The sequence below is a fragment of the Macaca thibetana genome, chromosome 16 (genome assembly GCF_024542745.1).
Source record: "Macaca thibetana thibetana isolate TM-01 chromosome 16, ASM2454274v1, whole genome shotgun sequence".
Classification (NCBI taxonomy): domain Eukaryota; kingdom Metazoa; phylum Chordata; class Mammalia; order Primates; family Cercopithecidae; genus Macaca; species Macaca thibetana.
The window spans coordinates 53,156,213-53,176,700 of NC_065593.1; the positions used below are offsets into that span (position 1 = coordinate 53,156,213).

Below are 20,488 nucleotides of genomic sequence, written 5' to 3' on the forward strand. Positions count from 1 at the left end.
TTTTTTTTTTTTTTTTTTTTTTTTTTTCAGAGTCTCTCTGTGGCCCAGGCTAGAGTGCAGTGGCACAATCTTGGCTCAATACAATCTCCACCTCCCAGGTTCAAGTAATTCTCCTGCCTCAGCCTCCCGAGTAGCTGGGATTACAGGCATGCACCACCACACCCGGCTAATTTTGTATTTTTAGTAGAGACGGGTTTCTCCATGTTAGTCAGGCTGGTCTCAAACTTCTGACCTCAGGTGATCTGCCCAACTCAGCCTCCCAAGGTGCTGGGATTAGAGGCTTGAGCCACCACACCTGGCCTCGGAGTAATTTTTTAAATTAAAATTTTTAAATTAGGATATAATTATAAATTTAAATATACTTATAAGAAATAAATAAAAGCCTGGGCAACATGATGAGACCTAGTCTCTACAAAAAATTTAAAAATTAGCTGGGCATATGGTGTCGCACGCCTGTGGTCTCAGCTACTCGGGAGGCTAAGGTGGGAGGATCACTTGAGGTTGAGGTTGAGGCTGCAGTGAGCCATACTTGTGCCACTGCACTCCAGCCTGAATGACGGAATGAGACCCTGTCTCAAAAAATTAAAAAAAAAAAAAAATACAGACTCCATGTATCCTTTATCCAGTTTCCCCCAACAATAATACCTTGAGAAACTATAAGACAATAGCACAACTAGGATATTGATATTGGCACAATTTACCAATCTTACCCACATCTCCCGTGGTTTAACCTGTACTCTCTGTGGGCACACACATTCACATGTGTGTATACTTAGTTCTGTGCAATCTTGTCACGTGTAAATTTGGGGATCCACCACAGTCAAGATAAAGCACAGCTCTGTGATCACAAGTCTTTCTCCTGTTGCCCACCTCCTTCCCTCCTTTGCCCTCCCTCCCACAACTAACCCCTGGCAACTACTCATCTAATCTCCATTTCTGTCTTTCTTTTTTTTTTCACTTCAAAATTGTCACATAAATGCAGCCAGGTGCAGTGACTCACTCATGTAATCCCAGCACTTTGGGAGGCCGAGGCAGGCAGATCACTTGAGGTTAGGAGTTCGAGACCAGCCTGACCAACATGGCAAAACCCTGTCTCTACTAAAAATACAAAAATTAGCTGGGCATGGTGGCACACACCTGTAATCCCAGCTACTTGGGAAGCTAAGGCAAGAGAAGCACTTGAACCCAGGAGGTGGAAGTTGCAATGAGCCGAGATCGCACCACTGTGCTCCAGCCTGGGTGACAGAGTGAGACTGTCTCAAAAAAAAAAAAAAAGTTATATAAATGGAATCAATTAGTTTTTAGCCTTTGGGGATTTTTCTTTTTTCACTCAGCATTATTTCCATTATCAAAGTTGTACGTATCAGTAACGTGTTCCTTTTTTTCTTTTTTTTTTTTTTTTTGGCTGAGTAGTATTCTACAAAGTTAAAAAAAAAAAACAAACTTCAGAGTTATTTCTGGAAGTGAATGCTGTGTCTGAGGGAGTGTGAAGAGTTTGGTGGGTCTGATGAGGATATTACACGGCTGTTTTCCAGAAAACCCGGCCTGGTCCCTGCCCTCACCCACAAAATAGAGGCTCTCATAGACGGCACTTTGCTGAGGCTGCCGTAACTGAGTACCACAAACTGGGTGGCATAAACAACAGAAGTCGTCTCACAGCGCTGGAGGTTAGGAGTGCAAGTTCAAGACGCTGGCAAAGTTGGTTCCTTCGAGGACAGTGACAAAGGCCTTTTACCTGCCTTCTGCTGACTGCTGACAAGCTTTGGCATTCACTGGCTTGCAGAAGCGTCACCCCCAATCCCTGCCTTTATCTTCACATGATGTTCTCTCTGTGTTCGAGTTTTCCCCTTTTCCTGAGGATGTCAGGCATATTAGATTAGGCCCTGCCTAATGATCTCATCTTAACGAATTGCATCTGTAATAGCCCTATTTCCAAATAAGGTCACATTCTCAGGTACTGCAACTTAGGACTTCAATATACGCATTTGGGAGAAATGCAGTTCAACCCATAAACAAGATCGTCGACACTGGGTTTGGGCTGTTGATTTTTTCTTTTTTTTAGACAGAGTCTTGCTCTGTTGCCCAGGTGGGAGTGCAGTGGCGCGATCTCAGCTCATGTAACCTCCATCTCCTGGGTTCAAGCAATTCTCCTGCCTCAGCCTCCCAAGTAGCTGGGACTACAGGCTCCAGCCACCACACCCAGCTAATTTTTTTGTTTTTTTTTGTTTTTTTGGTAGAGATGGGGTTTCGCCATGTTGGCCAGGCCGGTCTTGAACTCCTGACCTCAGGTGTTCCCACAATCCCACTAAGTGCTGGGATTGCAGGCGGGAGCCACCAGTGGCACCCAGCCGATTTTTTAAAAAATTGAATTTAATAGTTGAACCTTAATTTCTAGAAAAACTGTTTTTCCATGTGATGATTTACTAGCTTTTGTTTCTGTCGAGTTGCTTCTTCCAATGTTCACTTGCCAAACGTTTAATAAAGCAAGGAGGACATGCACTCCCTCTCCAGGAGCTTGCATACCATGGAAGAAATAATTTCTGCATCCAGACAACTCCACCACCAGATGGAAGGTGGTCAGTGCCACTGAAAAAAAGTTTGGGTGCTTTTTTCTAAAAAAAAGACTTTATTTTTTTTTCTGGAGCAGTTTTAGGTTCACAGCAAAACTGAGTGGATGGCACAGAGATTTATCACGTGCCTCCTGTGCCCACACATGTACAGCCGCCCCCGTTATCAACATCCCGCCACCAGAGTAGTGCATTTGCTATGATTGATGAGCCTACATGACACATCATTATTACCTGAAGTCTATGGTTTACATCACAGCGTTAGTGTTGTACATCCTGCGGCTTTGGACAAATGTATAATGACATACATCTACCATTATAATATCACATAGATTAGCAGTATTTTCATCGTCCAAAAAAACTATGTGCTCTGCCTATTCATCCCTCCCCAACTTTCCCCAACCCCTGGCAATGACTGATCTTTTTACTGTACCTTTATTTTTGCCTTTTCCAGGATGTCCTGTAGAGTTGGAATATACCCATACATAGTCTTTTCAGATTGGCTTCTTTCACTTATTTCACAAATATTCATTTGGGGTTCCTCCATGTTTTGTTTTGTTTTGTTTTGTTTTGTTTTTGCCCAGGCTAGAGTGCAATGACACGATCTCAGCTCACCACAACCTCTACCTCCCAGGTTCAAGCAATTCTCCTGCCTCAGCCTCCCGAGTAGCTGGGATTACAGGCATGCATCACCATGCCTGGCTAATTTTTTTTTTTTTTTTTTTTTTTTTTTTTTTAGTGGAGACGGGGTTTCTTCATGTTGGTCAGGCTGGGTACAAACTCCTGACCTCAGGTGATCCACCCACCTCGGCCTCCCAAAGTGCTGGGATTACAGGCATGAGCCACCGCACCCGGCCCTCCATGTCTTTCCATGGCATGAACAGCTTATTTCTTTTTAGCACTGAGTAATACTCCATCGTCTTGATTTACCACGGTTTATCTAGTCACCTATTGTCACCTACTGAAGGACATCTTGGTTGCTTTCAAGTTCTGGCAATTATTAATAAAGGTGGTATTAATATTTTGTACAGGTTTTTTGTTTTAAGACGGAGTCTCACTCTGTCTCCCAGGCTGGAGGACAGTGCCGTGATCTCAGCTCACTGCAATCTCCGCCTCCTGAGTTCAAGTGATTCTCCTGCCTCAGCCTCCCGAGTAGGTGGGATTACAGGTGAGCACCACCGCACCTGGCTAATTTTTGTGTTTTTAGTAGAGAAGGGGTTTCCCCACGTTGGCCTGAGTGTTCTCAAACTCCTAACCTCAAGTAATCTGCCACCTCAGCCTCCCAAAGTGCTGGGATTACAGGCATGAGCCACCACATGCAGCTGTGTGCAGGTTTTTATATGAACATAAGTTTTCAAATCATTTGAATAAATACCAAGGAGCATGACTGCTGGATTGTGCAATAAAAGTATGTGTAGTTTTGCAGGAAACTAAACTGCAAACCGTCCTCCAAAGTGGCTGTACCATTTTGCATTCCCCATTGAAACAAAGAGTTCCTGTTGCTTCACATCCTCACCAGATGCATTTTTTTAAAAGGACAATTTTCTTATGGGCCTTCAAAGGAGAGAACAATCTCTTTCCCCTGGGGAGGGTCTGGGATACTTATGGTAAGATGTGACATTTGGGCCGGGCGTGGTGGCTCAAGCCTGTAATCCCAGCACTTTGGGAGGCCGAGACGGGCGGATCACGAGGTCAGGAGATTGAGACCATCCTGGCTAACCCGGTGAAACCCTGTCTCTACTAAAAAATACAAAAAACTAGCCAGGTGAGGTGGTGGGCACCTGTAGTCCCAGCTACTCAGGAGACTGAGGCAGGAGAATGGCGTAAACCCCGGAGGCAGAGCTTGCAGTGAGCTGAGATCCGGCCACTGCACTCCAGCCTGGGCGACAGAGCGAGACTCCGTCTAAAAAAAAAAAAAAAAAAAAAAAAAAAATTGTGACATTTGGACCAGACTTTGAATGACAGGCCAAATTTGGAAAGTATATTACGTTCCTTTGACTCCTTGGGATCATAGAATCTTTGATCTGGAAGGAATCTCAAAGGTCATCTTGTTTAATTCTCTACTTGGTTCTGGAGGAGGCCCCTATCTCTAATTAATAGAAACTGAGGATTCTCCTTATTGGCTGCATTTTAAGACAGATTTTGCTCCCACTGGTAGGTGGTAAAAAGGAAGTATCTGGATTGGGAGGGAAAACTTCTGCTTTTAGGCAGTAGCCTGCATTGAGGGATGTCCAGATCACCTTGTCTTTATTTGCACATCCATACACAATGGAGGCCATGTAGCTGTTAAGATGAATGGGGTAGAACGATAAAAACAATAACTAAAATGTAAGCTAAGCAAAACAAACAACAAAGCAGAGATATCTCTGTATATACACATGTGTGCACATATGTGTGCTTATATATGCTTGAGATTTTCCTGTAAGGATATGCTTATGGGGAGAGAAATTGAAGGAGCAAGTGACTCACTTTTCCACATAAGCCTTTTGCATTGTTTAAGTGTATTACTATATACATATCATATTATTTTTAATGAAAAATTTTTAAAATTATACTTAAAAACACTTTTACCTGTTTTATATTTTAGTGCTCTGCCTTTAGATTTTGTGTAGAACCATAAAGATTATGTTGTCAGAGGTTTGACAAATAGTGAACGAGTCCAATTGCTTCATATGATAGAGGCAACAGGAACCTCAAGGGGCTTTCTCTGCCCAGACTTCTGTCTGGGAGAAAAGGCACCCACTTTCTCTAAGGTTTTTTATTCAAAGGAACATAACACCAATAGTGGAATTTAAGGCATCTGGGGGAAGGGGATATGTTTAGGGACTGTTCATTTGCAGGATCACTCAAATCCCAAAATGCCACCCAGTCATCACGTGAGGCTACCTTGAGATGAACACCCTAGTCCCCTACTGTCTTAGGAGTACAAATCTTACCTCCTTCATCCAGGTGGGCCATTCTACCTAAGAATATTCCTAACAGAACATTTCTGGTACTGGAGAGATGTTCATCAATATCTACTGCATAAACAGGACCATCATGGAACCTATAACTAGCTCAGAACAGCTATGTTTTAAAGATGATTATTTTTAAAAAGTTAGAAAAAGCAAATATAAAAGCTAAGCCCTCACGAAAAAAGCTAAGCATAAAAACATAAAAAGAAAATCAACTGTGATAAGAAGGACAAAAAAAAAAAAAAACAATACCTTTGTAATGTAAGACATTTATTTTGGCTACAGTTTTGGTGTTTTAACACTGATTTGTGATACAATGGACATTAAACTTCCTTTAAAAAAGAAAAAAACAGTTTGGTAGCTCTCCCTTTTCTGTCCAGAAAATTCACTCTTTCACAATCAAATTACCCTAAAATCTGGCGGAGTTAAGAGGCAACAAAATTTAAGCTTCCAACCAATCTGTTCTCTCAACCTGAAATGTCTTCTATTTCCAATCAGGTTAAAACCTTGACTTGGAAGGACCATCACTGTTAGCCCTTCAGTGATTCCTGACACCAGTTCTGTGAAAAAGAAAATTTCCTTCGAGAAAAGCTCATGTCTTCAAATTGAAGATCAGTGCTTTATTTATTTTTATTAAAACAGTAGCATCTTAACTTGTGGCACAAAAGGCCCCAACATTCCCTTTCCGAACCATCCATCACCATGGGTGGAAGGCAGCGCCACCTGCTGGCCATCACATTATGACTCACATACCCATAATTTCCTTGCGGTGCTTAATTCCAAGTGGGGATTATTAGAGACCCCTCAGAGCCAAAAGGGACCTTAGAGGTCTTCTAGATGAGTCCCCTCATTTGTAGGTGGTGGTTTCTGGATAACTCAGAGTGGCAGGGACACAGACCAGCCTGTGGAACGGTATACTGCTTTAAGATTGAGAAGAAAACCATTTGGCGCTCTAATTTTGCCTGGATGGTGCTCTGTCAAAGAAAGGGATCAGGTCTGGGGAGGGGGTAAGGGCACCCTGAGTTCCTGTTCCAACACTTCCCAGGCGGTAGAAGGCTGTCCAGGAACAGCTCCCATCCACAACTGGGCATGTGTTGGCTCTTACACAAGAGACTTTTATTTTACTTGAAGAACTAGGAGCTAAATCTCGTTAAGTAAATACGGGGTTTTGGGGGTGAAGGACTATCAAGAAATCCCAAGTTATCAGCATAAAAGTAGTTCCAAAGTAAAGGCAGTAATTCTCCCAGTGGCCTTTTCTCCCTCATGCCCCCACAGAGGCTTTCGAGAGGTCCTAGTTAGCCAGCCACACCAACCTGCTGTGTTCACGTAAGTAGCTGTGCCTGTCCCATGGGGTGACCACTTCCTGGGCATGGGAGGGGAGCCCCAGCCCCAGCTCCCTAGCCTCTTCCAGGAGCAGAGCAGAAAGCTCTACTTAGGGGTACTACATCCCACCTGGAGAAAGAGCTGCACATTCTAGCCTATGAGGGACCCACCCTTTTTACTTGCTTCTCCGGGGCTGGATCAAGGGCATGTGCAGTACACCTGGAAATCCCAGGGAGCCCTTTTCTTGCAAAAGAGTATCATATGAAAGAATCCAGCTTCAGGGAGCAGCAAACCCAAAATCTTACCCAGCTCCACCTTATAGAGCTGGACAACCCTGGGGGCCATGCCCTTAATCATTCTGAACCTCAATTCCTTTTTTAATAAAGGCCACAATACAAGAACAAGCTCTACTAACTTTACAGGGTTATTGTGAGGCTCAAGTTAGATTAAGTTGGAAGGCTACCTGGAAGCTGTGCAGTGAGGTACCCAGTTTAGAGGATGGCCATTTCACTTAGGTGGGTTTATCTGGACACCTTTTTCACTATCTGGAGAAGAAGACACATCCTAGTTGTTCAGGGCTGCTGTGGTCACAGAGAAAAGTGGACAGCAAATGACCAGGCTGGGCAGGACTGCTCCTGTGTGATCAGAGACCTTCATAGCCGGGAGTGAGGCCTTACACCACACCTGCTTCTCCGTGTCCCAGCCAGGAGCTCCTGGCCAACTCTGAAAAAGGCACATTCCCCACCTTGGCATATTAACACTGCCTGAATTTAAATGTAAAACTGAGTTGTAAATAGTCAACAAAAGTCCCTGATATTTCATTTTAGGTAAGATACCTTCACAAGGCCTTGCAAGTGATCCTACCATGAATTCAGGCTTCTGGGAGCGTGAAACACCCACCAGAACAATGCCCTATGTATATTTGGTGCTCAAAAAGCATTTAATTTCTTAAACTTTTATCAGACAACTATGTGCAAGGTGCTGGGGGCATGGCTGAGGACCTTCTCTTTGCCCAGAGTGACCCTGAAGATAAATAGCATCACAATCACTTTCCATAATAATAATAATGTAAAATCCTAACAAGACTGTGTTTAAAACAAAACTCTTATATTCTGGCAAATGTGCATACACATGTGAGGGGTAGTGCATTCCAATATCATCCTTAGAAAGTCTTTTGAAAGGCTGACTGCGTTTGGGTTTTTTTGCTCTACCACCAGTAAAGGATCCATTTGGATACTCCGCCATGTCTTGTGTCTGCCTGGCTGAGTCACTTCAGGAATCCCATGCTGGCACCAGAGAGCTCTAAGAGCCACCTGCAATGGGCAGGGTGTGTGCCTGGGACTTTTCACTTCCCTGCTGTCTTCTGGCCGCATTTCTGAGAGGCACCCCCCACACACACCCATGCACACACGCTGTAATTGGCCAACTTCCTCCTTCTGTTCTTGGAATAGCAACCGAGACAAAAAGCAGTTAGCACGAGTGGCTTGGGCTTGCCAGCGCTGTAATTCAGGACAAAACCCTTGTAATTCTCCAAATGGTGGGGTTTTTAAATAGGTTGGACTTCAACACCCTGTTTTCTAAAAGAGAGAGAAAAAAAAAAGAAAGCATGCCCAAGGCATCGCTCTTCTCAAAAATGAAGTGACTGAGATAAGGTCAAAGCGAAATATTCCAGAGCAGCAGATTCTGAACTCAAGGCTTCCAAAGATTCACATTTTGAAAACTCTATGGATTTAGGAGGGTTCTCCAGGTTTGCCCACACAAGGCCTCTTTGTGTAGGGACCATTCTTCCTAAGGAAATCATTCAATGCAGCCTTGCTATGGGAATCTCCATCCACTAATGACTGACAGACACCCCTGCCCCAGCTCCGGACCTCAAGACGTGAGAGCTCTGCCTATGTACAGGGTGTGGAAGGCTGTGGGGACAGTGGGGGGCACAGACGTGGCGGGGAGAGTGGCCTGCATTTGCATAGTTCCTTTACTAGAGCTCAAGGTGTTGAGGTCCCCACTCAAGAGAGGATTTGGGAGTAGGGGAAGGGAGGTCATGAGGGACCTCTATGAGCATCCTAGGCCTTACGCTTCCACACACTTCCTGCCCTGGGCCATCGGGAAGCATGCAGGCCACAGGCCTTCCCCCTCTGAGCCCCCATCCTAGGGAAAAGACATCGAAAGTTACAGAAACAGGACAACTGGGGAGCGAGGACGCCCCCCTTGGCAAGCTTCTTTGTGTACTCCCCAGGGTGGGGAAAGTGGCCCAGGACTGTGTTGAGACAGACTTGTAGACAAGTGCCTTGTGATGTTGGGAGCAGGGTACAGTGTGTTTCCTAAACATGGCAGCTCGGGACATCGTTGCCCACGGCCTCCCCCGTAGACCTCTAAGCAGAGGCAGCGGGGATGCCCTAGGGTTTCAACTTCCCCTCCTTGGCTAGTCTGTCATTGAGCTGGCACAGCTGGGCCAGGAAGCCATCGTTGGGGCCAATCTCACGGTTCTGCCTCACGATGCTCAGGGCAGACTTGACATCCATCTTCTGCCGCATCATGAGGTAGGCAATAACTAGCGTTGGAGAGCGGCTGTAACCTTCCCGGCAGTGGACGAGCACCCGGCCTGTAAGAAACAGGGGAGATGCGGTGAGCTGGGGGCGTCCCATCACACCATGGCATCGGTCAAGACTCTTCCGTGAAGTGCCACTTAAAACCACAATGTCACGCCACTGTGTGCCCGCCAGAATGGCTAAAATGAAAAGGATGGAAAACCCAAAGTGCTGGTGAAGATACGGGGCAACTGGAGCTCTTCTGCATGGCTGGGGGAGGTGGGGTGTGAATTGGAACAACCACTTTGGAAAGTTGTGTGGCAAGGCGGCATCTCCTCAAACTGAACACGTGCATCCCCTCTGGCCCAGCAATCCCACTCCCAGGCCCAGGTCCAATAGAGATATGCATTCACTTTCACAAACATGGGTCAGAATGTTCATAGGCAGCACTGTACATCATGGACCCCAGCTAGAAACCCCCAAAGGCCCATCCACAGTAGAAAGGATAAATACAAAGAATGACCAGCCCACCACTTAGCAGAAGCAACATGGAGGCAGCACACAGATATGAGGTGGACGAGCCCACAGAGTATGAAAGTGGGTGAAACCCATCTGTGCTGTCAGAAGCCTGCAAGGGGCCGGGTGCGGTGGCTTATGCCTGTAATCCCAGCACTTTGGGAGGCCGAGGCAAGTAGATCACGAGGTCAGGAGTTCGAGACCAACCTGGCCAACATAGCGAAACCCCATCTCTACTAAAGATACAAAAAAATTAGCCAGGCATGGTGGCGTGCGCCTGTAATCCCAGCTACTCGGAAGGATGAGGCAGGATAATTGCTTGAACCCAGGAGGCGGAGGTTGCAGTGAACTCAGATTGAGCCATTGCACTCCAGCCTGGGTGACAGGGCGAGACTCCGTCTCAAAAAAAAAAAAAAAAAAAAAAGGCCAGGCGTGGTGGCTCACGCCTGTAATCCCAACACTTTGGGAGGCTGAGGCAGGCGGATTGACTGAACTCAGGAGTTCACAACCAGCCTAGGCAACACGGTGAAACCCCATCTTTACTGAAATACAAAAAATTGGCCAGGCATGGCAGCGTGCGCCTGTAGTCCCAGCTACTTGAGAGGCTGAGGCAGGAGAATTGCTTTAACCCAGGAGGCGGAGGTTGAGGTGAGCCGAGATCGCACCACTGCACTCCAGCCTGGGCAACAGAGTGAGACTCTGTCTCGAAAAAAAAAAAAGAAAAAAGAAAAAAGCCCCACATTGTTGAAGCCATATGAAGCCAGGTTTAAATTTGACTGACTGATTGTAATGGTAAAATGCATCCATTTGGCTAATGCACAATGCCCGGTCACTTGATCAAACACTCATCTAGATATTGCTGTGAAGGTATTCTGTAGCTGTAATTAGCATCTACAGACAGTTGACTTTAAGTAAAAGGGGACCACCCTTGATAATGTGGGTGGGCCTCATCAAAACAGTTGAAGACCTAATGGACAAAGATTGAGGTTTCCTGGAGAAGACATATTACACCTCGACTGTTACACAGAAATCTTGCCAAAGTTTCCAGCCTGCTAGCTTGCCTCACTTCAGACTTCCCAGCTCTGAGAGGCATATGAGTCAATCCCTTAAAATAAATCATATATGTATATATAAATCAATATAATAAATATATATAAAATAATATATGGCCAGGTGCGGCGGCTCACACCTGTAATCCCAATGCTTTGGGAGGCAGAGGCTGGAGAATCACTTGAGGCCAGGAGTTCAAGACAAACCTGGTCAACATAGTAAGATGCCATCTCTCAAAAAAAAAAAAAAAAAGAAATAGCCAGGGTGGTGACGCATGCTTGTAGTCCCAGCTACCTGGAGGCCAAGGCAGGAGGATCCCTTGAGCCTGGGAGGTCAAGGCTGCAGTGAGCCAAGATTGCGCCACTACATTCCAGCCTGGGTGACAGAGCAAGACTCTGTCTTAAAAAAAATATATTAATATACATATAAACTATATATTATGTAAATATATGTAATATATAGAGACTACATATAACATATATCTTATATGTAAATATAAAACACATAACTATATAATATAATTATATAATTATATATTATATTATATAAAATTATGAATGATAAAATTATATCATATATTAGATATAATTATATTAAATAAAATAATATATTTAATATAATTATATATTTATATTATATAAAATATATTATTATATATAATTAAATTTAAATTTAAAACATAATTATGTAAAATAGATTACATATAATTATGTATTTATATATTTATAATATATATTATATATTATGTATTTATATGCAGGTTTATTTTTATTAAAAAATATATATAACATATTTTAATATAGTGTGTGTGTGTGTGTGTATATGTATATATATATATATATATAAAAAATAGACACCATCTGTCAATATCCACAGGGGAGATTGGTTCCAGGACCTCCTGCAGATATCCAAATCCACAGATGCTCAAGTTCCTGATTATAAAATGACATCATATATGCAAATAACCTCTGCACATCCTCCCCTATACTTTAAATCATCTCCAGATGACTTATGATACCCAAGACAATGTAAACAGTTATTAGACTATATCATCTAGAGAATAACAAGGAAAAAAGTCTGTACATGTTCAGTACAGACATAACATTTTTTTATGTTGTTTTTAATATTTTCAGTCTGCGGTTGGTTGAATCCACAGATGTGGAACCCACATACACTGTGCACATACACTGCAAAAGTGTGTGTGTGCCCTTTTACCTGTTCTTTGTTTTGTGGTGTGTGTGTGGTGTAAGCGTGGTGTTTTGTCTCGAAGAAGCATGGGTCAGGCACAAATAAGCCCACCCTACTAGGAACTATGTTGAAAATTTTCAAGACAGGATTTAAGGGAGACTATGGAGTACTCTGACACCAGGAAAACTTAAAACTTTGTGTAAAATAGACTGGCCAGCATTAAGGGTGGGTTGGCCATCAGAAGGCCCTTGTTTCACACGTATGGCACAAGGTAACCTGTAAAGCCACAGCACCCAGACCAGTTCCCATACATAGATGCGGAGGACCACTGTATATTCTATTGGTCCTGTTTTTTCTAGAGAATCCTGACCAATACACTGGTTATTAACTCATGATCTACCTACCTCAAGGTGCCTCAGTTTTCTTATCTGGCCAATAGTACCCATTGCACAAGGTGGTTAGAAGATTAAAGGAGATGACACATGAATCCTCTAGGTTAGCACCTGGCATCCATGAGCACTCAATAAATGTTACCCAATACTGGGCATCCTCTGGTGGCACCTGGTACACCCTCAGCTACAGCAGCCCTGGTCCCGTGTCATTGCCAGACATGCGCAGATCGACTTTCTCTCCCAGAGGACGAATTCCTTAAGAGCAAGAAATGGCTGGGTACGGTGGCTCACACCTGTAATCCCAGCACTTTGGGAGGCCGAGGTGGGTGGATCACCTGAGGTCAGGAGTTCGAGACCATCCTGGCCAACAAGGCAAAACCCCGTCTCTACTAAAAATACAAAAATTAGCTGGGCGTGGTGGCACATGCCTGTAATCCCAGTTACTCAGGAGGCTGAGGCAGGAGAATCACTTGAACCTGGGAGGTGGAGGTTGCAGTGAGCTTAGATTGCGCCACTGCACTCCAGCCTGGGTGACAAGAGCCAGACTCCATCTCAAAAAAAAAAAAAAAAAAAAAAAAAAACCAAAGGCAAGAAATGTGGGGCATTGATTTTTGGATGTGTTACAATCTCTAGCATACACCTTATGCTCAATAAATATTTCCTGACTAGCTGAGTGAATTATTACCTACTAACACCTCTATAAGGGCATTGTTTGGCAAGGAATCTGCTAGCCCAGAGTCCAACAGAGTCTCTTCTGCTCCCATCACCCTACCTGCAAAACACCACTCTATTTTCTCAATGCCTTCCAAATCAGGAAGCAGGAGTCCTCCACTTTCTTGCCCATTCACCCTCTGGCCTGTATGCCCAAAATATTCAGAATGGGGCTTCCCCTGCCCCACCCTAGGAATGAGACCCTCTGCAGAGCAGCCACCTCACCATCTAGAACATACTTTGCATGCCCAGTGCACACAGAGCCTACTGGGAAAGGGGCCAGTTCAACCTCCCATTCCTCTAAGCCCAGCCCAGATGCCACCTCCTCCATGAAGCCTCCCTTGGTTTTCCCAGCTGGAAGTGACTGCTCCCTCTTGAGCATCCTCAGCCATCCCACCTAGCTCTCAGTGATGGGTCCCTGGACCCCACTCCCTGTCGGAGGCCAGCATGTTTCTGTTGACTCACTTAGCCACTCATTCTTGGAAGCATTTATACTTGGCATTAGAGCCCATGGAATTCTTCATCACTTGCTCATTAATCATTTGTGATGTACCTACTATGTGCTAAGGAGACGGACAAGGAACAAAGTGGACCCAGCCTGTGGGCAGGCTTCATGGAAGAGAGGACACCATGCCAAGGACGAGGTGGAGTTTGCCAGAGGACCGGGTAGGGAGAGGCATAGAGAACTTTTCAGATTGAAGACCCAGCACACCTGGACTGAGACAGGAAGTCAAAAAAAGAGAATGTTCCTAGGTTTTGGGAAGTGGAAACAAAGTCAGAGAGCTTGAAATTCCCTGAACGAATGACCAATTGATATTACATGAGAACAACAAAATCCTTCCCCTTCACCCAGCCTATGTCTACACAGGGTGAGGAGCTCAGTACAGCTGGAGTGGAGGGCGTGGGCAGGGTGGGGGGTGACAGTGACCGGGAAGGACCATGAGGGGCCTGTCAGCAAAGTCTGCAGATACTCCCACAGTAAAGCTGCTCTCTGAGCCCTGAGCGTGCACTGTCCAGTGGTCTAGAAAATTGTGTTTACTGGAAATAATTCAGACGGTGAGGCTGCTGGGCCCAAGAATCATCAGAGTAGTAGAGCCAAGGCTGATCACACCTCATGGGGGTCCCCTCCGCTGGGAGGGTTTGGGGTGGGGAGGGAGGAAGAGGCTAAGGGAGGAGCTGAGAGAAATAGCTAAAAGCAGAAAGGGAGAAAGGGCGAGTGGCCCAGCCTGCTCAGCTGATGTCTGCTTTGTGGCCTTCTAGGGTTTCTTGCTGTAACGCCTTGGTGACTGCCAGCACCTTGGTAGTTCTCCTTCGGTCTTACCTTACCTTTGGGGGCTGCAGAAAGTGTTTTTTAAGTGGCTGGAAGATTTGGCTGGGGGGGCTGTGGTTTGCTGACTGCCAACCTAAGCCGACCACAGCTACCCCTTTTCCCCTTGCCAGGCAGTCACATGAATCTCTAGCCAATGAGATGTGAGGGGAATTTCTGGGAAATGTTTTACTTGTCCTTAAAAAAAGAGAGAGACCAGGCATGGTGGCATGGGCTTGTAGTCCCAGCTATTCAGGAGGCTGAGGTGAGAGGATTGCTTGAGGCCAGGAGTTGGAGACCAGTCTAGAAAATGTAGCAAGACCCTGTCTCTTTAAAAAAGAGAGAGTGGCTGGGTGCGGTGGCTCATGCCTGTAATCCCAGCACTTTGGGAGGCCGAGGTGGGCGGATCATCTGAGGTCAGGAGTTCGAGACCAGCCTGATCAACATGGTGAAACCCCATCTCTACTACAAATACAAAATTAGCCGGGCGTGGTGGCACATGCCTGTAATCCCAGCTACTCAAGAGGCTGAGGCAGGAGAATCACTTGAACCCAGGAGGTGGAGGTTGCGGTGAGCCGAGATCGCGCCATTGCACTCCAGCCTGGGCAACAAGAGTGTGACTCCGTCTCAGAAAAAAAGAGAGAGAGAGAGAGAGAGAGAAAAGGTGGGAAGAGATAGCTGCAGTGCCTCATCTGCTGTACTTTGTCCTGCTTGGATGTGGTGACCGGATCCCATCTTGGGACCACGACGGGAGCACCCAACACTGAGGTGGCAGGAGAGAGAAAGGGAAAGGGCCTGGTCCAGATGCCACCACGGAACTGCTGAATCAACCAGCCCCTATGCTCTTTCACCTCAGGACTTCCTGCCATGCACATGAACACATGAACACGTCTTCCTCATCGTTACAGCTGTTTGAATGGGGGATGTGTAAGCAACTGGAAACCAACCTCCAGCCAAAGTGCAATCAAATGCAAGGACCCTGGGGCTGCCACGGTGTGAATGAGTTGCACATCCTGTGACACATGGGGCCACTTGACAGGCAGCCAGGTGAGCAGAGAGAGACCTACAGCTCTGTCATTCACCCCAGAAGATGGGAAACAAGGAGGTTTCCAAGAAGAGACCTGTTGTGGGCCTGTTTTCCAGAGGGATAGTCTAGTCAAAGCTGCCTCCCATCTTTTCCTGGCGGGAGGTCCCTTACCATTCTTTTGAGCCAAAGCCTGGTCGATGAAGTCAGCAGCCCTTTCAAAGTAAGCGCTGAGGTTGAACTCCTGTGTGTCGTTGGCCTTGATGCCCAGGTATGTGATGCCGGAGTCCTTGTAGAAGTTGGCATTGGTGTTGACGTGCATGAAGGACCTGCCCTCAGCCGCGTTCAGAACATGGGTGATGCCTAGTTTCTGCAGCTTGGGGATATCCTGAGCCACAGACCTGGACGGGAGACAATGGTGGGGATGATTAACCAACCAAATGGCAGCCCCAGGGGGAGGAAGATGAAGGAGGATTTAAACCTCTTGGCAAAGCAAGGAACCCCTCCATGCTCTGGCCCCTGCCGGCTTCTCCTGCCTCAACTTATGACCTCCTCCCTGACTCTGGCCATATCGAATTGCCAGCAGCTTCCCCAAATAGACTGGTAGTTTCATAGCCATGCTGTTCCCTCTGGAATGCTCTTTCCCACCTTTTCTGGAGAAATGCGCCCTCTCATCTTTCACACCCTCTGCAGTGTTTGTCTCCCCTCCATTCCATTTGGCCCCATGCTCCCTAAGCTGTGGTGGGGGTGTACATAGCCAACTGGTTACAAATGGGCTCTGGAACCAGACTAACTGGGTCTGCACCCAGCCCAGGTACTAGCCAGGCAACCTTAAGAAGCCATTTAACCTTTCTGTGCCTCAGTTTCCCTCTCTGTAAAATGGGGATAACAGTGCCTTCTCCCTGAGGTTCTTATGAGCATTAAATGGGCTATTCCGTTGACAGAGCCGGACATGGTAGTGAGCACTACGATTCTAATGCTTGATTGTGCTTCTGTGTTTAGACATCCAGGCTTTGAGCTCCTTGAGAGAGGAACCATGTCTGCTTTAAGTCTGTTTCCCCACCACCTGCTATAGTACCTGCCACATAGTAGGTGCTGAATAAATAAGTGGTGAATGAGTGTAGAAAAATAAATTTGTCATGCGCCAGGCAGCCCCCTCCCTGCCCCCTAGAGGGATCCTACCTACCACCTTCCACTAGCTACATTTCCAAAGCTCTTTTGGGTGATTTAGTACTTGGGGAGTAAGTGGCCCCAACAGAACTATGGGAGGTTACAAAATAATTGATCTAAGGCCGGGTGCAGTGGCTCACACTTGTAATCCCAGCACTCTGGGAGGCCGAGGCATGTGGATCACCTGAGGTCGGGAGTTCGGGACCAGCCTGGCCAACATGGTGAAACCCCGTTTCTACTAAAAATACACAAATTAGCCAGGTGTGGTGGTACAGGCCTGTAATCCCAGCTACTCGGGAGGCTGAGACAAGAGAATCACTTGAACCCGGGAGTTGGAGGTTGCAGTGAGCCGAGATTATGCTATTGCACTCTAGCCTGGGTGACAGAGTAAGACTCTGTCTTGAAAAATAAAATAAAATAAAATAAAATAAAATAAAATAAAATAAAATAAAATAAAATAAAAATAAAAATCATAATTGGTTTGAATGGTGAAAAGGCCCTTTTATTTCATCTCACAAAACATCCCAGCCCAAATGGCAGTTTATACTTCATAAAATGTCACCTCCTATGTGATCTTGTTTGCTCACTGCGAGCAGCCCTGTGAGGAACAAGGATGGCAATATCCCCGCTTAACAGAGCTTGAACTCAGGGCCAACAGGATGAGCAGAGGGATGAGCACAGGCCCCATGTGCTGCCGGTGGCAGAGCTGGGGGAAGATCTCCTTTCTCCCGACATCCAGCCCTGCTCTATCTTACACCTCACTCTGCCTCTCATGCCCACATCTGCTGCAAAACCCCCAAGGCCTGGCAAATGTGGCTCACACAGGCTCTGTCTCTGCCTTGTGAGGACATGGCTGCAGCCCTGATTTTGTTAAGGGGATGGAGCCCAAGTCCTCTTGGTGCTTGGTGCTCACTGATCCTTCCTGTTGAGGAACCTCCACACCCCTGGCCAAGTCAAAGTCAGATGTGCTTAGAGGGCAAGGGATGTATTTTCTACAGGGGCCATCAGCAATTGCCACTCTGGCTACACCAGACGTGCACAACCTTGGTTTCCACTTGGGAAGTGATGACAGCTGAATGGCCAAGCTGCCCAAGCAAGCGGCGTTCCTGAGGCTAACAAGGCCTGCTTGCTGCTTGGGGCAAGAGGAAGGGTGTCTCTAGAGCTTTGCAATTCCTGAAGCCTTTGGCTGACACTGTGGGACTCTGTTTATTCCTGCTTAGGACACTGCACAAGACTGTAAAGCAGTGGCTGATAGAAAAAAATCCTTTGAAGAGTCACTCCCATTCATCTCCCTTCTCTAATACTTTTTTTTTTTTAGATGGAGTTTCACTCTTGTTGCCCGGCTGGAGTGCAATGGCACGATCTCGGCTCACTGCAACCTCACCTCCCGGGTTCAAACGATTCTCCTGCCTCAGCCTCCCCAGTAGCTGGGACTACAGGCGTCAGCCACCACGCCCAGCTAATTTTTGTATTTTCAGTAGAGACAGGGTTTCACCATGTTGGTCAGGCTGGTCTTGAACTGCTGACCTCAGGTGATCCGCCTGCCTCAGCCTCCCAAAGTGCTGGGATCACAGGTGTGAGCCACCGCGCCAGGCCTCTAATACTATTAATAATTCAATATTCAAAAAATTTACCATTATCATTATTACTATCTCTACTATGAATGAACATTGTACAGTGCCTGACATAAAGTAGGCGCTCAGACTGGTGAATGAATGATGGAATGGATGAGAACTGTCCCCATGAGGCTAGGGCCTGATGGACCCCTTCTAGTTCCACGATGAACCCCATTTCTGTGGCAGTCCTTGGCAGGCTGAACAGCAGGTCCTAGCAGAGGTCAGGAAATACATACATGAACAAGACATTGACCCTGTCCTTGTAGTCCCTCACACACTCTGAGCCACCATTTCCTCCTCTGTAAAATGGGAGGAGGGTTAGTTTTGAATTTTCAACATGCCATCCTTGGGCTGAGCCATGGAGCTTAGGATTTTGGTAACTGGGTCCTCAGAGTCTCATGAAAATCCAACCTGAGCCTTTCCAAGGCTGTACAGGCATGCTAATCTATTCTTTCTTGTGGCTCCTATTTCACATCTCAGAATTCTAACACTGGTTCTCTTCTGCTGATTAGACATTCTTACTATAAAAAATTTTAAAATTTAAATTAAAAAAAAAATTCTTACTGGCCAGGCGCAGTGGCTAACGCCTGTAATCCCAGCACTTTTGGAGGCCGACGCGGGCAGGAGTTTGAGACCAGCCTGGCCAAGAGACCAGCCTGACCAATATGGCAAAACCCCGTCTCTACTAAAAATACAAAAATTAGCCAGGCATGGTGGTGGGCACCTGTAATCCCAGCTACTCGGGAGGCTGAGGCAGGAGAATTGCTTGAACCCAGGAGGCAGAGGTTGCAGTGAGCCGAGATCGCGCCCTCCAGCCAGGGTGACAGAGCCTGGGAGTGAAAGGTCAAGAGCCTTTTCTAGGTAGTGGCTCAGGTCCTTAGGGGGATTATCAGTGGACCGTTCTAGAATCTCCTGTAAATCAAACCACATCTGGAAGGTGGGGGCCTGGAAATCCCGGCCCAGCTCCCCGGACTCGCTCGTTTGGGGTGTTTAGGTTCCCTGATCCAGGACTGCCGGGCCAGGAAAATTCCATGCCCGAATTGTGACGTCGGCCCGTTGCCATGGCGGCGAAGGCAGACATTCCGCGGTGACCTCACTGCAGAACCAGGCAGCTGTCACATGACGCGCTGGCAGGAGACCGGCCGGGCGACCGAGGGCCACCTGTTAAGTGAACATGGTAGCCCCGACCCCGCCCAAGGCCAAGCCCCAAGGGGGTGGCGGCTGAGGACCCAGGCAGGCGCCCCCCGGGCTCCGTGCACCCCGCGACGGGGAATGGCCGCGCCCGGCCAGGCAGGGTTCCAGTTCCTTGGCCCCACGCGCTGGGGTAGGCGTCGACTCCAGCCACCTCCCAAGCCCCCGCTGTGGCTCCCGGAGGGGCGATCGCGCCCGGGCTCCCCCAACCCAAGACTCGCGACACCCCGACCCCGGCCTCGAGTGGGCGGGGCGTCCCGAGAGGGACGGCGGGGCCGGGCTCACTGGGGGGACTCACGCGTTGCCCACGTAGATCCGCGGGGTGACCTCGTTGCAGGGTTGGCTCGGGAGGCTGTAGCAGCCGCTGCCGTCCGAGAGCAGGTCGTTGAGATCCTGCACCGAGAGCTCGAACGAGCCGGACATGGCGGCGGCGGGGCCCAGCACGCCCGGCAGGAGCAAGCGAGGCGGAGAGCGGCGGGTCAGCTGGGCGGGGGCTCGCTCCGGGAGCCGCCCAGTCCCGCCCCAGGGGCGGGCCCGCAGGGCTCCGGGAGCTGAGGAGCGCGGGCGCCGTGACGCGGGGGCCCAGCGCGCCACTCCTGGGCGCGTCCCGGGGGGGAGACGCCACCGCCCTCGAGTCTCGGGAATCCTCGCCCCATCCCGGTCCAGGCCGTTTGTGTATCTTTGTAAACTGGGAAGCGCGGTAACTTCCTTCCCTGAATTAAATGCAGGGCCCAATAAACGTTTCTGTGGCGGGGGTACACCTAGAGGTTCCTTCAGTCTTTCAGGATTACAGGGACCGCGGGGTTCGGCTCGTGAGCGGCTCCCTGCTGTGGAGGCATCACCCGGGCGCTTGACAGAATCAAGCGCCCAGGTGATTGCTGGAAGAGTTAAATGTGACATTCAAGGAAGGCACCCAGCACTGCATGGCGAGCACTCAATAAGTGTTGGTCCT

The 20,488-nt window shown here is 47.4% G+C and overlaps 1 protein-coding gene across 1 annotated transcript; it reads right to left on the reverse strand.

Moving 5' to 3' along the window:
- Nucleotides 1–5,770: 5,770 nt before the first annotated feature.
- Nucleotides 5,771–20,080, reverse strand: DUSP3 (dual specificity phosphatase 3). The gene is made up of 3 exons (XM_050763019.1): nt 19,835–20,080; nt 15,734–15,960; nt 5,771–9,446 (listed from the first exon to the last, which is right to left on the reverse strand). Exons 1-3 carry the CDS (start codon nt 19,957–19,959, stop codon nt 9,241–9,243), a joined length of 558 nt encoding a protein of 185 aa, XP_050618976.1. The 5' UTR covers nt 19,960–20,080; the 3' UTR covers nt 5,771–9,240.
- Nucleotides 20,081–20,488: the final 408 nt, after the last annotated feature.

What these genes read in the sequence shown, in the direction of transcription:
- DUSP3 (XM_050763019.1), bottom strand. Translation starts at nt 19,959, where the DNA reads ATGTCCGGCTCGTTCGAGCTCTCGGTGCAGGATCTCAACGACCTGCTC. An exon ending in CGGATCTACGTGGGCAACGC is followed by an intron (nt 15,961 to 19,834) that starts GTGAGTCCCCCC and finishes TCTCCCGTCCAG; the next exon opens with GTCTGTGGCTCAGGATATCC. An exon ending in GGCTTTGGCTCAAAAGAATG is followed by an intron (nt 9,447 to 15,733) that starts GTAAGGGACCTC and finishes TGTTTCTTACAG; the next exon opens with GCCGGGTGCTCGTCCACTGC.